Genomic DNA, 21,704 nt, shown 5'->3' with positions numbered 1-21,704 from the left:
CAATGAGCTGAAAGGAGGAGCTGACTCACCAGGGAGAGCAGCATGTTGAGGAGAAGGATGTGGGGCACTGCCCTCCCTGGCTCTGCCTGGGGCCCCAGCCTGTTCTGCTGTGTCACTGTCTTTCTCCTGGGAACAAGTGAGTCCTGAGCTCTGGGGCGACTGCTCCTGAGCTCCTCTACTGCTGCTGCAGCCATGCTCTCTTTCTCTAGATACTCACTGCTGTCTCCTGCCTCCCCAGGTTCAGCAAATCCCGGGGTCATCCAGTCTCCAAGACACATAATCAAAGCAAAGGGAGGAAGGTCCATTCTCAAATGTATTCCCATCTCTGGACATGCCAGTGTGGGCTGGTACCAGCAGACTCTGGGGAAGGAACTGAAGTTCCTCATTCAACACTATGAAAAAATGGAGAGAGCGAAAGGAAACATCCCCAACCGATTCTCAGTCCAGCAGTTCAGTGACTATCACTCTGAGATGAACATGAGTGCCTTGCAGCTGGAGGACTCTGCTGTGTACTTCTGTGCCAGCTCACCACAGCCTTACAGAGTGACAGACGTTCTGTCCCTTAATCTTCCTGCCCTGACTGATGATGTACTACTGAGGGATGGGGAGATGCCACACAGCCTTAGCCAAGGCCCAGAAATGCCTCTAGATTTTTACTAATTTTCTCACTGCCCTACCGAACTCATACAGAGATATCTAAACACTGGGGGTCCCAATTCTCCAGATGCTCTCATATCTTTGCCTTCCAGCTCCTACAATACCTTCTAGCTCTTATCCAGTGGTAGGAACCTTACTCTCGGGTGGGGTGTCGCTATAGGGAATATGTTCTAAGACAGGATAGACATTAAACATATCCATTTTGTAGATGAAGTTTTCTCTACATCACTTCAATAGAAATCAATAGTTCATGAAATTTCCAACACTTGATGTTTAAGAATATCACCGCAAGGATTGAAACTTGTATCTCTTTGCTTTCTATGCCAAAGTTCTGACTTTCTTTGGTTTCTTCCATTTTTGGTAAAAGTATAGCAGCTCACTATCTCTTCTGTTAAAAGACAAGCTAGGGTTAGTGTGTGTGTGTCTCTGTGAATGGGTATTTGTGACAGGTTATGATGTATATTATTAGCTATATAATATGTATGGTCATAATTTCAAGAAGGTGTTACATTTTAAACCACAGAAAATTCATTATCCAACAATTCAGCAATCAATTTTAAAGGCATATAAGGAGATATTTTTATCTCTCCAATGAAATCTGAGTATTTGTCAGACGACTAACGTTACGGGTAGATCAGACCTTATTTCTGAAACGAGCCTCAGAGTTATGAAATTTCAAGTTCCCCATTCTTAACATCTAAGTCTATAATAGAAAAGGACTCTTGGACAGAGACAACCATGGACAATGGCCTCCTTTGTTGGGGCCTGTTGGTCTCTGGGAACCAGCCAAGTTTTGGACCCACATGAGAATATCTTTTTGGGATGGCCACACCCTGTTCCCGGCTTCTTCATATGGATGCTGTGCTGATCTCCTTTGTCTCTGCTTTTACTTTCAGGACCTCACTCACCAGGGTAGGATTATAGAGATTTTCCATCAAGAGCTTACCAGGATGTGTGGCCATAAAAATGAGGCTTTTACTTTGATATTATCTGTCAAGGCAGTAATTGAGATATGCTTTGTAGGAAGGAACTTATACTGCCTTTGAGTGAAGGTTAGTGTTCCATGTTAGGAAACTAATGACATGAACTTTTGAATGAAGTACCTACATTTCCCTGGGAATCAAGACAACCAGACTTGCATATTAAGAGGCAAACAGCTCACTCACATTGCTGAAGGGGACTTTATTTTGACAGGAAGCACAGACAGAAAAGCTTAGGTCGACCCTCCAGAGCATCTCCTGAAGAAAAGGAGATTTGTTCTAATAGTGAGGACACACTGATGGGCCAAGCACAGAATGTAGAACTTGTGACTCTGAATTGGCATGAGATAGTTTAAAACAATTGTTCAAATTGTAATGACCTAAACCTTGGTGTTTTATAATCTTCCTGAGTGTCATACCGTCCTTGGAGCCATAGAGGGTACTGAAGTTTTATTTTCAATATCGAAGGTAATGGGTAAAGAATTTGTGGAAACTTCACAGAATACATCATGTTGCCAGCATACAACTGAGACTTTACAAACAATAAATAATCAAGCAATGTAAAATATTTTTACCATAGTAGGAATAAATGAAAACTAAGACGTTAACTAAAATCAGAGAAAGAATTCATATACATATAAATACATAACAAAGCACAAATTCTTTAAATCTGAGCTGTAAGCTTTTGTATATCTACTCTAAATACTGTTATGAAATTCATTTATTCTTGAAAGCTGCTTGCTTCTGGAGGAAAAGGATGTGACATGTTAACTGTGCAGTTCGAGTATTTGTTGGAGACAGTGACATCACTAAGCCACTGAGAGGCCCAGCCCTAGATTTCACAAACAGGACTGGGAGACATCAGATCTTGCTTTGGTCCTGAAATGGACTTCAGGCTCTTCTGTGTGACATTGAGTCTCCTGTGCGCAAGTGAGTGCCGGATAGGACACAGGTGTTCTGAACTGAATTCCTAGGTCTTTTAGCTAAGATGACATCGTCAGGCTCTGTCTTTCTCTATTACAGAACACATGGAGGGTGCAATCACCCAAAGACCAAGAAGCAAGGTGACAGTAACAGGAGGAAAGGTGGAACTAAGCTGTAACCAGACGGATAACCACAATTATATGTACTGGTATCGGCAGGAACTGGATCATGGACTGAGGTTGATCCATTACTCGTATGGTGCTGGCAGCACAGAGAAAGGAGATGTCCCTGATGGGTATAACGTCATCAGATCAAGCCAAAATGACTTCACTCTCATTCTGGAGAAGGCTTCTCCCTCCCAGACAGCTCTGTACTTCTGTGCCAGCAGTGATACACATCAGTGTGTGGCTGCCTCCCCTCTCCACAGAAAGTAAACTAGAAAGTCCAGATGCCTGTGTGCTCCAGGAAGTCAGTGCCTCTGTAAGAGTCCCTTAGCTCTGACAAACTAGGAACATTTCAGCATGGGTCTCAGGCTTACTGAAGTCTACTCTAACAGCTTTTCATGGCTGCTTGGCTCATCCCCACCCCTTGTTTCTCCTTTCAGAGAGGAAAATGAATCTTTCTGTTTTGTTTTGCTTTAGTTTTTTGTCACAATTTTTCTGTGTAACTGTCTTGACTCTACTGGAACTCATTCTAAGGCTAGAGAGGCCAAAACCTCAAAGATATCTCCCTGCCTGTGCCCCTCTACTGCTAGGAATAAATGCTTGTGCTATTAATTCTATGACCAGGTGAAAAGGAATCATTAATTGAAGTCCTCATGACCCATTTGATAAGGTCAAAGCTACCATCTCCTTCCCTGTACCTTCAGTGAACTCATCAGCCATTTTACCATTCGACTGAACCTATTATATGATCTCTGTCCAGGCTGTGTTAACTCTATATGTCAGTAGTGAATAGCCATAAGGTCCTATGTCATTCTCTTCACTCATCTCTATTACCATCCTTTATTCAGCCTCCCCAGGTCTTCCTTTCCAGATAAACATGTCTACATTCCATTCCTTCCTCATATGTACTTTGATATTTTCATCCCTAAAGATGGTCTCCTAGTACATTTATTCTACTGTCCGGAGCCACTTTTTGGGGTGACTTCTGCCGCAATCTTAGCTGCAGCAGATTCGTATGTTCTAGAATAGGTGCATGAGGATTAGACAAGTTAGGTTTGAAGAAACAGAGATGTGAAAGAAATACAGAGACATAGGGTAGTAAGGGCAGGGCAACTCAGTGAATACTGAATGCTGAATTCACCAGGTTTGTTCATACACTTTCATACCCCAATACAAAAGGGAGGAAAAAGGAAAAGTCTGCTTTAACATGGTACAAAAGACAACCAGAACAGCCATTTACTCCAATACTTGAGACATCAAGCCATTAATTCTTGAGAAAATTATTTGATGCTTGGTGCAGTACAAATACGCTAGACCAAATGTCCTGCAGGCTGCTGCTCACTAAGTCAAACCTCCTTTTTCAAAAGAAGGAGAAGTATGCTTGAATTCTCTGACCATTGGTCAGGGTGGAGAGGATCTACCTCTGTGGACCATCTTAAAGTCCAAACACCAACTAACCACAGCCTAGGTCAGGCTGTGTAGCCACACTTTGTTGTCATCAGCTTTAAGCAAGTAAAATAAATTCAAACTCTCTGACCATTAGACAGCGTGGACAAGGCTCATATTTTTGGGCCTGCACATTCTACTCTGAGGACATACCTTTTCCTCTTGTCCTGGATCTCTTCTTTCAATGAAAATCTATTTCAGGTCGGATTATTTTCTTTACTTTTTGAAGATGTTAACTTAATTACATTATTTATTTCATTGCACTTTCCTCTAGCTCATCACATAATTTTCTCCTCTTTCTAGTTCTTGCCTTCTTATTCTGTTTTATTATTATTTTTATTGAATGTTATGAGTGAATAAATTAATTCAACCTGCTGCATCTATTTAGTGTTATTTATATTTTTACTTTTAGGAATGTCTGCTTGTGTTTGGTTAGCAATTGTAGTATTTTAAAAGTAGTTCCCCTAGAAGCTCAGAAGGAATTCTACTATTAGGAGGTATGGCTTTGTTGAAGTAGTATTAAACTGCCAAAAATGCTGGAGGAATTGTCATGCCATTTTTTCAGGATCTATTATTCTTTTTCCATATCTTGATGAAATTACAAATGAAAGTATCAGATTCTCCTGTTGCAATATGTCACTAACATGGAGCAGTGGGTAGAAAATGGTAGGAAGCTGCTCATGCCACACTGCATTTTACAAAAGGGGCAGTAAAACTGAGTTAACATTGTGTTTGGAGTTTCCGTCATATAGTTACAATTATGACGTCATGACATGTCTGAGAAAATAAAGGAAGGAGTTATCATTTGGATTTTGGCTCAGTATTTCAAAGGTTTTTGTGTATGATTAATTGGACTTTCTGTTTTGGAGCCTGTAGTGTGGCAGAACAGCATGGCTGAGCTGCTTATCTCATGACAGCCAAGAAGGAAGAGAAAAGAGAAGAGAAAAGAGAAGAGAAGAGAGATCTTTAACTGCATGCCTCTATTGACCTATATTCTCCTATAAAATGCTGTTTTCAAAAATTGAAATTTCAAAAAGCATCACTCAATGTCCATTCTAATATAAACCAGTTCATGTATTAGACATTGGAGGTATTAAAACCTTCATGATCTAATATATCTCAAAGATCTTCCTCTGAACACAGGGTAGACAACTAAATCTCTAATATGTGAATCTTAGAAGGAATATGTCTCATCTAAACTGAATAAACACGATTTTACTTTGTAATATAGCCAACCTTGCCTAATATAATTATTATCCAAGATGGAAAAAGAATATTTTGCAATAAAGATTACCTGATAAATACAGTAACACTCTACCTAAATTTTCAAGTTTCAGAGGAGTAAAGAGCAATTACCACAAAACATGACCTTTTTTCACTTTTACCCAGAAATAGAGCATCAGCAATTGAAGTGAAGAGTCTTGAACTCAAACTTATCAGATAGCAACATTTTATAAAGAATTACCAAGCGGAATGTGATCAGAGCTGTGTGCTACTAGGAACTATGTTATACTAGAGAAGAAAATTACAACCACATCTAACAAACATAATTTATGTTAGTTGCTAATATATCTCAATTACTTGGGTTCTTTCTCTTTAAGTACCTCCATGGAGTAATCAGCTAATTATTATTTACTTTAATTCAGTTTTGTAATTTTGAAGACGTTCTCTGATTTTTACTTTTTAATAAAAAATACACAGTAATATAAAATTTCACTTTAACAGCTGTACAGAAGTGTATTTTGCTCTACTCTCTGCATTGGGTCTATGAAATAAATTAAAAAATGAATAGGGAAAAAGCTATGGAAACTAATTGCATTTCTAGGGACATAATATGAAAGAAAAATTTATATCAAAACACCTATTGGTATCTAGAAACTTCTCATCCCTCTTTACAGGATGATGTAGGCAAGCTGGGGAAGAACAATTTGTTTGGGGAAAGCTGAAAATGTCCTTGCATATAGATGGTAGGCTCTGAGAAGTCTGTCTGGACATGGTACCGGCCTCCAGTGTCTCCTCCTGTGATAACTTAAATCCTTCCTGATTGCCTGGTTCTCGGGGAGAGACTCACATACTTATTTTGAAGAATCTGTGTTTCGTTTACCAGGTGAGGCTGAGAGAAACATTTTTTCCATACTCGTTTTTTTTTTTTTTTCCCCAAGCACTCATACAGAAGAAGCAGAAACTGAAGTAGTCCAGTAGAGGTATTGACTGCACACTTTGTCACTAGAGGGCACTGCAGATCCACTGAGTGACCTTGGGCAGTGCTTCAGAAGGTGGATGCAGAGCTATAATAAGGAGTCCACAGTAGGACATTAACTGTGAAACAAGAAACAGTGTTAGCTCAGGAGGCAGAGCTCAGAGAACAGGGGATCAATCATCTTTGCCCATAAATGGGCATCACCACAGAGAGCCATAAACTGTAGCCTTGGCAATCCAAAATACCCTGGAGCTAGGAAAACAGAAGGAAGCAGCTGCCTCTGAAAAAGAATAAAAAGAACTTCCGCACATCCAATAATAATTATTCAACACAGCCCTCTTCCCTTCCACTAAGCAGGCTGAACCGAAAGGGGGAAGGGCTGAGCCTATGGGAGCCAACAAGATCACTGACTTCAGAACCTGACATCACAGGCAATGAGTTGAAAGGAGGAGCTGACTCCTGCTCTCACCAGGGAGAGCAACATGCTGAGGAGAAGGATGTGGGGCACTGCCCTCCCTGGCTCTGCCTGGGGCCCCAGCTTGATCTGCTGTGTCACTATCTTTCTCCTGGGAACAAGTGAGTCCTGAGCTCTGGGGGGACTGCTCCTGAGCTCCTCTACTGCTGCTGCACCCATGCAGTTTTTCTCTAGATGCTCACTCCTGTCTCCTGCCTCCCCAGGTTCAGCAAATCCCGGGGTCATCCAGTTTCCAAGACACATAATCAAAGCAAAAGGAGGAAGGTCCATTCTCAAATGTACTCCCGTCTCTGGACATAACACTGTGTTCTGGTACCAGCAGACTCTGGGCCAGGAACTGAAGTTCCTCATTCAGCATTATCAAGAAACGGAGGGAGAGAAAGGAAACATCCCCAACCGATTCTCAGTGAAGCAGTTCCGTGACTATCACTCTGAGATGAACATGAGCACCTTGCAGCTGGAGGACTCTGCTGTGTACTTCTGTGCCAGCTCACCACAGCCTTACAGAGTCACAGACTTTCCATCCCTTAATCTTCAGGTTCCACCTGGTGATGTAGTAGAGAGGGTTGGGCTGCCCTAGCCAAGGCACAAGAATACATTAATTATTTACTAAGTCCCTCTGCCTAGCTGAGCTCACACAGAGACCTAAACCTTGTTGTGGGTTCCAAGTCTCCAGATGTTTTCGCATGTCTGTCAGTAGCTTCCAACTCCTAGCTAGTGGTAGGAACCTTACTCTGTGTTGGGTGCTTCTGTGTTGACATAAGCCACAAGTCTCATTACCAAGGTATACTGTAGTGATCCATTTGTTGATGAAGATTTCTACAACCCACTTCATAGACAGAAATCGATGACTTATGAAATCATACAACTTTTCATGTTTGAGAATATCAATACTAGGATTGAAAACTACATCTCTTTGCCTTCAAAATCAAAGTATGACTTTACATGATATTCTCTGGTCAAAAATGCAGCAGTTCACTGTCCCTTGTATTATAAGACCAGCTGAGCGTAGTCTGTGTATGTGGGGGTGGGTTGACAGACTATAGATGTATGGTATTAAACCAGGTAATGTTTTTCTTCTTATATTTTCAAGATGAAACTTTCATTTTCAACAAAAGAAAATCTGTTACTCGATAATCAAGCAACCAAGTTGAAAGGAATATAAAGAGATATTTATGGCAGAGGCTTCTTTCTCCAATGAGATTGGATTATTATAAAGAAGACTAACATTCTTGGTAGGTCAGATCTTATTTTGAAAATGAGTCCTAGAACTATGAAATTTCATGTTCCCCACGCCAAACATTAAGCCTTAAGTAGAAACTGACTCTTTTCTTAAATAGATGGACTCCACCATAAGCATTTGCCTTTTTTTTTGTTGATGTTGGTACCTGGGAATCAGTGGGAGACGAGAATAAATTTTCTGAAATGGCCAGACCCTGTTCCCAGATTCTTCATATGGATGCTGTGTTGATCCTCTTTGTCTCTGCATCTGCTTTTGAGTCCTTCCTCACCAGGGTAGGGTTATAGAAAGCATCCATCAAAATCCAACTAGGAAGTGTGGCTTCAGAAAGAAAGTTTCATACTTTGATATTATCTGTGGAGGCAGTTACTGAGTTATGCTTTATAGGAAAGAACTTATACTGCCTTCGAGTACAGGTAAGTGTTTTATGTTAACAAATTAAGGACAAAGGTGATACAAGAGCTTTTGAATGATTTTCGTACTTTTCTCTGGGATCGTACAATCACCAGACCTTTACAGTACCAGTTAGACAGCTCATCTACTTTGCTTAAGGGGGCTTCATCTTGAGAAAAAAACATAATGACAAAGACTTAAACCTACTTCCAATAGCCTCAGCTGAAACAAAGGCAGAATTCCTATTAATGAATTCTGGAACTTGTGTCCCTGAATTGATATGAGATAGCTTAAAACAATTATTCAAATTCTTATGTTCAAATTCTAATAATCCTAACTTTGGTGTTTTATAAGCTTTCCAGGGGTCAAGTAGTTATTGTAGCCATAGATGACACTGAGGTTTTCTTCAAATGTTTAGAGAAAGTAATTAGTAGAACCCTCATAGGACACAGCATGTTGTATTGAAGTGGTACAACTGAGACTATTCAAATAGTAAAAATAAAGCCATTTAAAATAGGGAATTGTATATTGCTTTTATTATGTTTAGGTATGTTTCTTGTATTCCTGCTCTGTCAAGACCTTTATCATGAAGGGATGTTGTATTGTGTTGATGTTTTTTTCAGCAACTAATGAGATGATCATATAGTTTTCTTTTTTTTTTTCAGTTTGTTTATATGGTGGATTGCATTGACAGATTTTTGTATGTTTAACCATCCCTGTTGACCTACTTGGTCATGGTGGATGATTTTTCTGATGTGTTCTTGATTCAGTTGGCCAGTATTTTATTGACTATTTTTGAATCAATGTTCATGAGTGAGATTGGTCTGTAATTCTTTTTCTTAGAAATGTCTTTGTGTGATTTGTATATCAGGGTAATTGTAGCCTCATAAAAAATTTTGGCAATGTTCCTTCTGTTTCTATTGTGTAGAATAATTTGGGGGAGAATTGGTATTAGTTGTTCTTTGAAAACTGTGTATAATTCTCCACTGAAACCATCTGGTCTTGGGTTTTTGTTGATTGGGAGACACTTGATGATGGTTTCTATCTTTTTTAACAGTTATAGTTCTATTTAATTTGCTTATCTGCTCTTGATTTAATTTTGGCAAATGTTATTTATCCAGAGAATTGTCCATTTACTTTTAGTTTTCCAATTTTGTGTAGTACAGTTTTTCAAAGTATGATCTGATGATTCTTAGGATTTCTTCCATGTCTGTTGTTATGTCCCCTTTTCGTTTCTGATTTTGTTAATCTGGGTATTTGCTCTCTGCCTTTTAGTTAGTTTGGATAAAGATTTGTCTATTTTGTTGATTTTCTCAAAGAACCAACTTTCTGTCTCATTGATTCTTTGTATTGTTTTCTTTATTTATATTTTGTTGATTTCAGCTCTCAATTTCACTATTTTCTGCGGTCTAGTCCTTCTCAGGAAGTTTCTTTCTCGTTTTTTCTTGAGTTTTCAGGTGTTCTGTTAACTCAATAGTGTGAGATTTTTCCAGCTTCTTTCTGTAGGCATTTAGTGCTATTAACTTTCCTCTTAACAGTTTTCATCGTGTTCCATAAATTTGGGTGTGTTGTGTGGTCATTTTCACTGAATTTTAGAAAGACTTCAATTTCCTCCTTTATTTTTTCCTTGACCCATTGGTGACTCAGATGAGCACTGTTTAATTTCCATGTATTTGTGGGCTTTCTGAAATTAGTGTTGCTGTTGAATTCTAATTTTAAGACACGGTGATCTGATAAGATACATGGAGTTATTCCATTTGTGTGTGTGTGTGTGTGTGTGCCTGTTGAGGTTTTCTTTGTTACCTAGTATGTGGTCAGTTTTTGAGAGGTTCCATGAGGTGCTGAGAAGAAAGTTTATTCTTTATGTTTAGATGGAATGTTGTATATATGTCTGTTAAGTTCATTTGAGTCATAACATCTGTTAGTTTCCTTATTTGTATGTTATGTTTCTGTCTGACAGACCTGTCCAGTGGTGAAAGTGGCATGTTGAAGTCTTCCACTATTAGTGTATGGGGTTTACTGCCTGACTTAAACGTTAACCGTGTTTCTTTGACATGTGAGGGTGCCCTTGTATTTGGGGCAAAGATATTCAGTATTGAGATTTCCTCTTGATGCATTTTTTTCCTGTGATAAATATGAAATGTCCTTCTTTGTCTTTTTTGACTGCTTTTAGTTTGAAGTTTATTTTGTTAGTTATTAGGGCACCTACACTAACTTGTTTCTTAGGTCCATTTGATTGGAAATTTTTTTTCCCAACATTTTACTCTGAGGTGATGTCCATCTTTGAGGTTGAGGTGTGTTTCTTGTATGCAGCAGAAGAGTGGATTCTGTTTGTTTCTGATCTGTTAGCCTGTGTCTTTTTAGAGGTGAGTTGAGTCCATTTATATTAGGGGATATTAGTAACTAGTGATTGTTAGTTCCTTTTATTTTTAGTTTTTGTTGTTGGTTATGTTATTTTGTGTTTTTCCCTCCTTTGCAATTTGTTGCTGTGAGACCATCTATTATCTGTGATTTGGGGGATGTAATTAATTTCCTTGGGTTGGAGTTTTCCTTCTAGTACTTTGTATAGGGCTAAGTTTGTGGCTAGGTATTGATTAAATCTGGTTCTGTCATAGAATATCTCGTTTTGTTCACCTATGGTGATTAAAATTTTGCTTGGAATAGTAGTCTGGCATCCATGGTTTTTTAATGTTTGCATAAGATGATAAATTGGCTGAGAAAAAAAATCAGAGAAAGATCAACCTTCACAATAGCCACAACTAACATAAATTATCTTAGCGTAACTTTAATCAAACACGTGGAAGACCTGTATGACAAGAACTTTAAATCTTCGAAGAAAGAAATTGAAGAAGACACCAGAAAATGGAAAGATTTCTCATGCTCTTGGGTAGGTAGAATTAACATAATAAAAATGGCAATCTTACTAAAAACAATCTACAGATTCAATGCACTGCCCTCAAAATCCCAGAAAAATTATTCAGAGACCTTGAAAGAACAACACTCAACTTTATATGGAAAATAAAAAAAACCCAGGACAGCCACAACAATTCTCTACAATAAAGTATCTTCTGGAGGCATCACAATCCCTGACTTCAAACTCCACTACAGAGCTACAGTACTGAAAACAGCCTGGTATTGGCATAAAAGCAGACAGAAGGACCAACAGAACAGAATCAAAGACCTAAATATTAATCCACATGCTTACAAATAGCTGATTTTTGACAAAGAAGCAAAAAAATATAAAATGGGAAAAGGAAAGCATATTCAACAAATGGTGCTGACATAACTGGATATCAACATGTAGAAGAATGAAAATAGATCCATATCTATTGCCATTCACAAAACTTAAGTTCAAACAGATTAAAGACCTCAATATAAATCTGATCACACTGAACCTGATAGAAGATAAAGTGAAAGATAACTTTCAATGCATGGGCATAGGAGACAACTTCCTAAATATAACCCCAGTAGCACAGACACTGAGAGAAACAATTAATAAATGGGACCTCCTGAAACTGAGAAGCTTCTGTAAAGTAGAAGACATGGTCAATAAGACAAAACAGCAGCCTACAGAATGGAAAAAGATCTTCACCAACCTCACATCTGACAGAGGACTGATCTCCAAAATATACAAAAACCTCAAGAAACTTGACATCAAAAGAACAAACAATCCAATAAAAAATGGAGTACAGACCTAAACAGGTAATTCTCAACAGATGAATCTAAACTGACTGAAAGACACTTAAGGAAATGTTCAGCATCCTTAACTATTAGAGAAATGCAAATCAAAACAACTCAATATTCCATGGAGATTCCATATTCCATCTCTAAGAATGGCCAAGATCAATAACACTGATGACAACTTATGCTGGATAGGATGTAGGGTAAAGGAAACACTCCTCAATTGCTGGTGGGAGTGCAAAATGGTATAGCCACTTTGGAAATCAGTATGGTGATTTCTCAGAAAATTAGGAAACGATCTATGTCAAGACCCAGCAGTACCACTTTTGGGTATATACCCAAAGGATGCTAAGTCATACCCCAAGAAATGTGCTCAAATATGTTCGTAGCAGTATTATTTTTCATAGCCAGAACCTGGAAACAACTTAAATGTCCCTCGACTGATGAATAAATAAAGAAAATGTAGTACACATGGAGTAGTAAACAGCTGGGAAAAATAATGACATCTTAAATTTGTGGGCAAATGGATTGATCTAGAAAACATCATATTGAGTGAGGTAATCCAGACACAGAAAGACAATATAATATTTACTCACTCATAAGTGACTTTTAGACATAAAGCAAAGAAAAATCAGCCTATAATTCACAACCCCACAGAACCTAGACAACAAAGAGGACTCTAAGAGAGATATACATTGATCTAATCTACCTGGGAAGTTGAAAAAGATAAGATATCCTGAGTTAATTTGGAGTGTGGGGATCATAGGTGATGGTAGAAGGAAGTGGAGAAAAATATATAGCTCAATAAAAGCAATAAAATATGTTAAAAATAAATAAATACCATTTATACAAAAATAAAATAGAAAATTGTATCATAGTGGGAATAATATAACCCTAATATGTTGACTAAAATCAAAGTAAGAGTACATGCTTCTAGAAACAAACAAGCAAAAAAACCCACAAATCCTTTCTGATTTGAAGTAGAAATTTGTAAATATATACTCCAAATATTGTTTTGTATGCCAACTATGTGATTATAATTGAAATTTGACTTGCTTCTGTAGTAAAGGGGTGTGGCATGTTAATTGTGCTGCTCAGCATTTGTTGAAGACAGTGACATCAAAAGCAACCAAGAGTCACAGCTCTGGTTTCCACAAGCAGGGCTGGAAGACATCAGATCTTGCCTTGGTCCTGAGATGATCTTCAGCCTCCTCTTTGTGGCCTTGAGTCTCCTGTATGCAAGTGAGTGCTGAACAGGACACAGGTGTGCTGTCCTTAACAAAATTCCCTAGTCTTTTATCTAGATGACATCATCAGGCTCTGTCTTTCTCTATTACAGAACACATGGAGGCTGCAATCACCCAAAGCCCAAGAAGCAAGGTGACAGTAACAGGAGGAAAGGTGGAACTAAGCTGTAACCAGACGGATAACCACAATTATATGTACTGGTATCGGCAGGACCTGGGTCACGCATTGAGGCTCATCTATTACTCATATCGTGCTGGCAGCATCGAGAAAGGAGATGTCCCTGATGGGTACAACGTCACAAGACCAAGGACAGAGGACTTCTCTCTCATTCTGGAGAAGGCTTCCTCCTCTCAGACAGCTGTGTACTTCTGTGCCAGCAGTTATACACAGCAATGTGTGGTTGCCTCCCCTCTGCACATAAATTAGGAAGTCAAGATGCCTGTATGCCACAGGAAGTCCCTGCCTCTGTAAGTATGATATCTTTCCAGGCTGTGTCTACTGTACAGGTCAGCAGCCCCTTTGTTCTTTAGGACAATAACCTGTAAGGTTCTATGTCTGTTTCTTCACTCATCTCTTTACTTAGCCTTCCCAAGTTCTTTCGTCTCCTGCTAAACTTGTCTACATTCAATTACTTCCTCATATGTATTGTTCTGTTTTCAACTCTGAAGATATTTTCTAAGGATATTTCTTCTGCACGGAACACATGCCTGTCCCTTATTTCTGTATATCTTCTTCCCATAAAATATATGTTAAGGTAAGGCTATTTTTCTTTTTAAGACTATAATTTAATTACTTTGTTTCTTCCTCTTCTCCCTCTAATTGTTCACATTTACCCTATTCAAAATTAATTATCTCTCAATTTTTAATGATTATTTTGGTGTTTTTTTTCGGTGTGGTGTGAATAAATATATAAATGTAACCTAATACCTATTTTGTGTACCTACAAGTATATATACCCATGTTTGTAAAATGGAGGACTAAATCCCATCTTCCCGAAAAAGAAATGGCGTGATTAGCATTCCAGAAATCAAGCTATATACCTCGTTCTCCAGTTCTTGATGAATTTAGAAATATAAATATCATATTCTCTTCTTACAATGTGTAAGTAACTTGGCTCAGTGGGTGGTAATTGGGTAGACAATGAAAGAAAACTGTTTATGCTACACTGCAGTTTACCGAATGGGCAATAAAGCTGAGTTGACTTTGAGTTTGGAGATTCATGCTGTAATCACTTTTCTGGTGTCATGACAATTTCAAGAAAATAAAGAAAGGCCAGGCGGTGGTGGCGCACGCCTTTAATCCCAGCACTCGGGAGGCAGAGGCAGGTGGATATCTGTGAGTTCGAGGCCAGCCTGGTCTACAAGAGCTAGTGCCAGGACAAGAACCAAAAAAGCTACGGAGAAACCCTGTCTCAAAAAATCAAAAAAAAAAAAAAAAAAAAAAAAAAGAAAGAAAATAAAGAAAGGTCTATTTTGCCTCTGTATTTCAATGGTCTATGTTTAATAAAACCTGTTGTTTGGGAGCCTGTGTTGTGGCGGAACAGCCTTGTAAGAAGATTATGACAGAGTTGAGGTACCCATTTCATGGTAGTCAAGAAGAAGGATAGAGAAAGGGAGAGGGAGAGGAAGAGGGAGCGGAAAGGAGAGAGACAGAGAGAGAGAGAGACAGAAAGAGAGAGAGAGAGATCTTTTAGATATGCCTCTACTGGTCTATGTCATTCTACCTTTCCCTTCTTTCTAAAATTGTCTTCATGATTAATTGTCCTTTCTATTTTAAACCTATCCATAGATTAGCCATTGGTGAAACCTAAACCTTCATGATCTTCCTTTGACACTGGGTAGACCAGTAAGTCTTTAATAACTGAATCTTTGAGTATCAGTTAATATCTAAACAAAACAAACATTATTTTGCTCTGTCATATAGAGCAAATAGAACTCTTATCCCCCCCAAATAAATAATACTGTTTTTAATAAAGAGATAAGCCAGGAAATATAGAATGCTTCTCCTGAATTGTCAAGTCAAGAAAGAGTAAATAGGATTAGCATAAAACATTAACATTTTTCATTGTCACTTATCAGCAACCCATCAGCAGCTGAAACGATGAGTCTTGAATTCAAACTTACCAGAAAGAAACATTTTCTAAAGAATTATAAAGCAGAATGTGTGTGGAGATGTGAACAGGAGAAAATTACAGCCACATCAGAAGCATTCCATGGGACACTTTCTAGAAAATCCCATTTTATTAGTAACCAATATATTTCATTTACTTAAATTCTTTACTTTTAAGTATATTCACAGAGAATTAAGCTATTAATATTTATTTTATTTTCTTTGTCATTTTGACGATAGTCTTTCTTTCCTCTCTTTTTTAATCTTTAGAATCACAATGAAATATAAGATAATAGCAAAGTTTATTTTGATGTTAATAGGAGAAGATATATTTGTTTACTTTGCATTGTGTCTAGAAATAAATTCACAGATTAAAAAACAAAAACATATAAATGCTGATTGCCTGGGGACATTAATTTAAAGGAAAATGAATAAACACCTACTGATATCTAGAAACTTCTATTCCCTCTTCACATGCTGAGGTGTAGGGTGATACAGGAAGGCTGGGGAAGAATAAATGTTTGGGAGAAAATGGAAAATAATCTTAAGAGATGGATCTTAGCTGCTGACAAGTATATCTGGGCATGGTATGGACCTCCAGTGTCTCTTCCTGTGATAACTTTATACTCCCTGGTTGCCTGTACTCCCAGGCAGAGGTTCACATGCTTATTTTGGAGAATCTATTTCTTGTCTACCAGGAGAATCTGAGAGAAAGATTTATTCCGTACTTTAATCCATAGGCATGATCTTGTCTATTTTAGGAAGTCTCTGTTCAGAAGTATAATTTTTTCTCTTTGTGACTGGTTTCTTTCATTTCTCATAATATTTATTACATTTGTAATCTGTATAAAAACTTGACTTATTTTAATACCTCATTATATTAAAATTGTACACTTTTCTACCTACCCATTACTTTATGAATTTTTAAGTTGAGTCCATCTCTATGTTTTATATAATTTTTTGAAAAAGACTGAAGAAGGACTCTTAAAAGAAATCCCACACTAGCTCAGAATTGAGTATACTAGAGGGTTATTTATTTAGGGGTAGACTCACAGATCACAATTCTCTGCTGGAAAGGGGAATAGCAACCAAATCCCGCAGCAGGAAAAAAGAGGCCCTTGTGTGCTTTACATTGTTATAAGTTGTATAAGAGTCCATGCCTAAGTGGGTGGGTAATTTAAAGCCTATTGGTGGTAGGAATTCCTACAGCACCACCCCCTTTCATTTAAATAAGAAAGTTCTAAGTCTAATGTAAAGTTATATACAATAAGAACAAATATCAGGCATAAAAACTAGGATTACAACCAGCATAAACAATATCAAGCAAGAAACATATGATAAATGTTTCATTAATTATTAATATTCATTAATCCTAATGAGTTTATGTCTTGTATATAAATAGCTTTGCCAAGTCATGAGAGGAAAGTAGCTACAGCTATCTAGTCTGCAGCCCCAACAAAGATCTAAGAAGGGAAATAATATTACTTAAGTAAACAGAAAGTGCAATCAAGCAACTTCTAAAATTTTCAACAAATGACAGAAACAACTGGTCACCTGAGAAATCACCCAAATTGTCATTTGCAACGTTGGAGCAACCAACTTTGACTAAGGCCTAGAATAACTGACAGACCGTTTTCAGAGGCAGGAAAAACTTTCAAAAACATCTTATCCTTTTCTGTGAGTTTGAGGCCAGCCTGGTCTACAAGAGCTAGTTCCAGGACAGGAACCAAAAGCTACAGAGAAACCCTGTCTCAAAAAATCCAAAAAAACCCATCTTATCCTGTCTTGGCAAGATTTGACAGTCATTTTTCTTGTATCCTGCTTATTCTGTCTGGACATCATGCATTTTGTCAGTGATCAGTACATGGGCAGTTCCTTGCCCAAAGGCCAGTTTTGCCTAGAAGAAAACAAGCTCCAAGTGGAGTGTCTTCGGTGCTCAACATTCTCTCAGGAATAGATCAGTGCTGCCAAGAGCAATCGTGTTTCATGTCAACAGAAACCTAAGTTACTTAAATGCCATATATTATAGCTCTTTGAAGTGGTTGAAGACTACCTATCCATGTAGAATGAAATCTCTATGTATCTAAAGAAATGATTAGTCTAACTATTAGTATGACAAACATAGAGACTATTGTTCTATAATTCTTAATACCTATATAACTTAAAGACTAAGATTTCATATTAGAATATTATATAATAAACAGCTGTGCAACAAATGAGGACAATGACATCAAAATGTAAACAATGTATAAGTATCTTCATCAGAGGTATAAATGTTTGTTGCAATATGATAAATATATCCTAAAATTTTATCAATAAATAAAATGTCTTAAGCAGAGGTAGAAGCATGCATGCATACAATATCACAAAATAACTTTGCCTAGGTATACAAATATTGTGGATGAAAATAGGAACATATTCAATATAATTTAAGCTTGTATTAATATACAAGAATCTATACCAATGTAAATTGCCTATAAATAATAGCTCACAAGTATTCACTCTATTACTCACTATTATTATTAGTGTGATTAAGCTCACACTAATCTATTATCCCATCCAATTTTCTCTTTTTCCAAAAGAAATCCCTGAGTCTACATAATTTCCCCCAACCCCCAACCCTATAGAAATTATAATTAACCCCTAAATGATGCCCCATCCCTGAGGACAAACTTTGGTGGATGTCATCTTCTAGAATTACTTCCAGCTGTCATGGGGCGATGTTCTTTCTATGGGATTTTGTGAAAGTAAAATAATGGTTAAGTTCCAAGAATATTATCTGGTATAATTGCAAATAGTCTCTGAGTATTTTGTAGGGTTTTTCTGAGGTTCCTATTTGGAGTTCTGGACAGAAGGTTGTAAAAAAGTACACCCCACATTGGGTGCCAGATGAAGAAGGATGCTTAAAAGAAATCCCACACTAGCTCAGAATTGAGTATAATAGAGGGTTAATTGTTTAGGGGTAGACTCATAAATCACAATCCTCTGTTGGAACAGGGAACAGCAACCGAACCCCACATCCAGAAAAAAGAGGCTGGATGCGTACTTTACATTGGCATAAATTGTATAAGAGGCCACGCCCAAGTGCATGGGTAACTTAAAAGCTACTGGTGGTAGGAATTCCTACAGCAAAAGACTGCCGACAAAGACCAGGAATGATCTTCTATCTATTTCCCTGATTTTAATTTCTCAGTGACATCAGCATATTGCAGAATAAAGCTATGAATTTGTTAATTACAAACCATAATATCTAAACGTGTTCAAGATAAACCATACCATTTGGTAGCTAATAAAAGATTACAGCTTTACAAAAGGGGAAGAAAATAGGAATCACCACTATGGGTCAAATAAATCACTAGAAAACAACCTATTTCTGACAAATTGGCTGACAATAACCTTAAACATTGCAACTGCAGCACATACCTTAACATGTTAGTAGACATGAGGGAGATATGCCAAGTTCCCAGTCAAAATTCTAAAAACTGTAGAGTCTGTGATGAGAAATAACTGACTGCAAGTAACAAAGATGGATGCTCCATAAAGGATTAATGAATAAGATCATATTCTTAAGGAAACATAGAGAAAGTGATAACAAGGTGTAAGTGAGCTGAGGGTAACTTCAAATTGTCAAATTTTGCAAGTGAGAATTTCAAAGTAAAATTTTAATATTGAAATTTCTTCAAAGACAAACTAGGTGTCTACAATAATTGCAACATTCTACTCTTTTTGCTTTCCCTTCCTTAGACCGATTTAGTTTTCCAAGCGTTCACTAGTCCTATCCACTGACAGCATCTACTGTCAGCCTATTATATATATATATATATACATATATATATGTATATATATATATAATCACTGTGATTCATGTTAGTCCTTCATTGCTGGTGGGAGTGCAAATTGGTCCAGCCCCTTTGGATATCAGTATGTCCATTTCTCAGAAAATTAGGAAACAACCTTCCTCAAGACCCAGGAATACCACTTTTGGGTATATACCCAAAGGATGCTTAATCATACCACAAGGACATGTGCTCAACTATGTTCACAGCAGCACTGTTTGTCATAGTCAGAACCTGGAACAACCTAAAAGCTCCTTGACTGAAGAATAAATAAGGAAAAAGGTGGTACATTTACACAATGGAGTACGACAGAGCAGAAAAAAATAATGACATTTTAAAATTGGCAGGCAAATGGATGGAGCTAGAAAACATCATATTGAATGAGATAACCCAGACCCAGAAAGGCAAATATCATATGTACTCACTCATAAGTGGCTTTTAGTCATAAAGCAAAGAAAACCAGCCCACAAATCACAATCCAGGAGAATTTAGACAACAATGAGGACCCTAAGAGAGACATACATGGATCTAATCTACATGAGAAGTAGAAAAATACAAGATCTCCTTAGTAAATTGGGAGCATGGGGACCATGGGAGAGGGTTGAAAGGGGAGGGGAGATGAAGAGAGGGGAGGAGAGAAAAATGTGTAGCTCAATAAAATCAATAAAAAAAAATCTTTTAGACTAAAGTTTTTTTGTTGCCAAGGTCCATCCCCCTTCCATCGGCATCTGGCATCTAATGACTGGAATATGTCTCCCTGCAACACTGTGATACAACTTAGAAATTACTGTGTATTCTTCTTCTCCTTTTAAATGAGTTCCCTTTATGCCTCTCTCACTAGCACAAACAATATTTGAAATTTTATTAAGTAAACTGGAAATGCCAACAACTCTGCAGTGTTTTCTGGTTGACACCCGATACCAGATTTTGAGTTCTGAGCCCTCAATCACAGCCAGTCAAGGTACAGTCTAGTGATTGCAGAGATGACCACTAGGGGGCACTTTGAATCCACGGGATGAACTGCTGCAGAGATCTGGTTTGGCACCTGCAGTAGAGTATTAGCTGAGGAACCAGAAACAGTGCTGTCTCAGGAGGTAGAAGGCAGGGTCCAGGGGATCAATCATCTTTGTACACCCACTGGGCGTCACCACAGGGAGTCATGGACTGTGGCCTGCGCAATTCAGAACCTACTGAAACTAGAAGAGAAGGAAGCAACTGCCTCAGAGGGAAACATGTGAACGACTACTCCAAGCCAGCCATAGTTATTCAGCACAGCAATTTCCCTTACCATTAAGCAGACTCAGGCTAAAGAGGGAGGGCTGAGCTGGCAGAGTATGCCCATGGTTACAGAGAGCCTATGGGCGCCAACAAGATCAGTGACCTCAGAACCTGACATCACAGGCAATGAGCTGAAAGGAGGAGCTGACTCTTGCTCTCACTAGGGTGAGCAACATGCTGAGGAGAAGGATGTGGGGCACTGCCCTCCCTGGCTCTGCCTGGGGCCCCAGCCTGCTCTGCTGTGTCACTGTCTTTCTCCTGGGAACAAGTGAGTCCTGAGCTCTGGGGCGACTGCTCCTGAGCTCCTCTACTGCTGCTGCAGCCATGCTCTCTTTCTCTAGATGCTCACTCCTGTTTCCTACCTCCCCAGGTTCAGCAAATCCCGGGGTCATCCAGTCTCCAAGACACATAATCAAAGCAAAGGGAGGAAGGTCCTTTGTGAAATGTATTCCCATCTCTGGACATGACAATGTGTTATGGTACCAGCAAACTCTGGGCCAGGAACTGAAGTTCCTCATTCAGCATTATCAAGAAATGGAGGGAGAGAAAGGAAACATCCCCAACCGATTCTCAGTGAAGCAGTTCCGTGACTATCACTCTGAGATGAACATGAGCACCTTGCAGCTGGAGGACTCTGCTGTGTACTTCTGTGCCAGCTCACCACAGCCTCACAAAGTGACAGGCTTTCTGTCCCTTAATCTTCCTGTTCCTGCTGGTGATATACTAGTGAGGAATTGGGAGATGCCACACAGCCTTACCCAAGTCCCAGAAATGCTTGCAGCTCTTTCCCTTCAGTGCTCTGCTGAGCTCATATATTGAGTTCTAAACACTGGAGTGTGCCCCAAGTCATCTAGATATTTATGTCTCTGCCAGCACCTCTCAGTTCCTAGCTGCTGCTAGGAATCCTGCTGTGAGCTGGGTACTGAGGGGTGGGCATAAACCGTATGTTTTTAAAAGAGGGTAAACATTAATGTATCCATTTGCTGATGAAAATTTCTTCCTTCCTCCCTTCTTCCTTCCATCTTTTCTTCCTTTCTTCCCTTCTTCCTTCCTTGCTTTTTTCCTTCCTTCCT

General features: G+C 38.5%; 2 gene segments (V, D, J or C); both read left to right on the top strand.

Moving 5' to 3' along the window:
* The first annotated feature begins 2,521 nt into the window (after positions 1-2,521).
* LOC130888511 (T-cell receptor beta chain V region C5-like) lies at positions 2,522-2,995 on the top strand. The segment is given in 2 exon segments: positions 2,522-2,567; positions 2,661-2,995. Coding segments are annotated over 2 exon segments (381 nt in total).
* A 3,873-nt stretch (positions 2,996-6,868) lies between these two features.
* On the top strand, positions 6,869-7,426 carry LOC130888465 (T cell receptor beta variable 13-like). The segment is given in 2 exon segments: positions 6,869-6,947; positions 7,050-7,426. Coding segments are annotated over 2 exon segments (456 nt in total).
* Positions 7,427-21,704: the final 14,278 nt, after the last annotated feature.

This window comes from Chionomys nivalis, chromosome 1 (genome assembly GCF_950005125.1).
Source record: "Chionomys nivalis chromosome 1, mChiNiv1.1, whole genome shotgun sequence".
Lineage (NCBI taxonomy): Eukaryota > Metazoa > Chordata > Mammalia > Rodentia > Cricetidae > Chionomys > Chionomys nivalis.
Note: the sequence above shows the minus strand (reverse complement) of the source record. Positions and strands in the feature narration are given on the sequence as shown.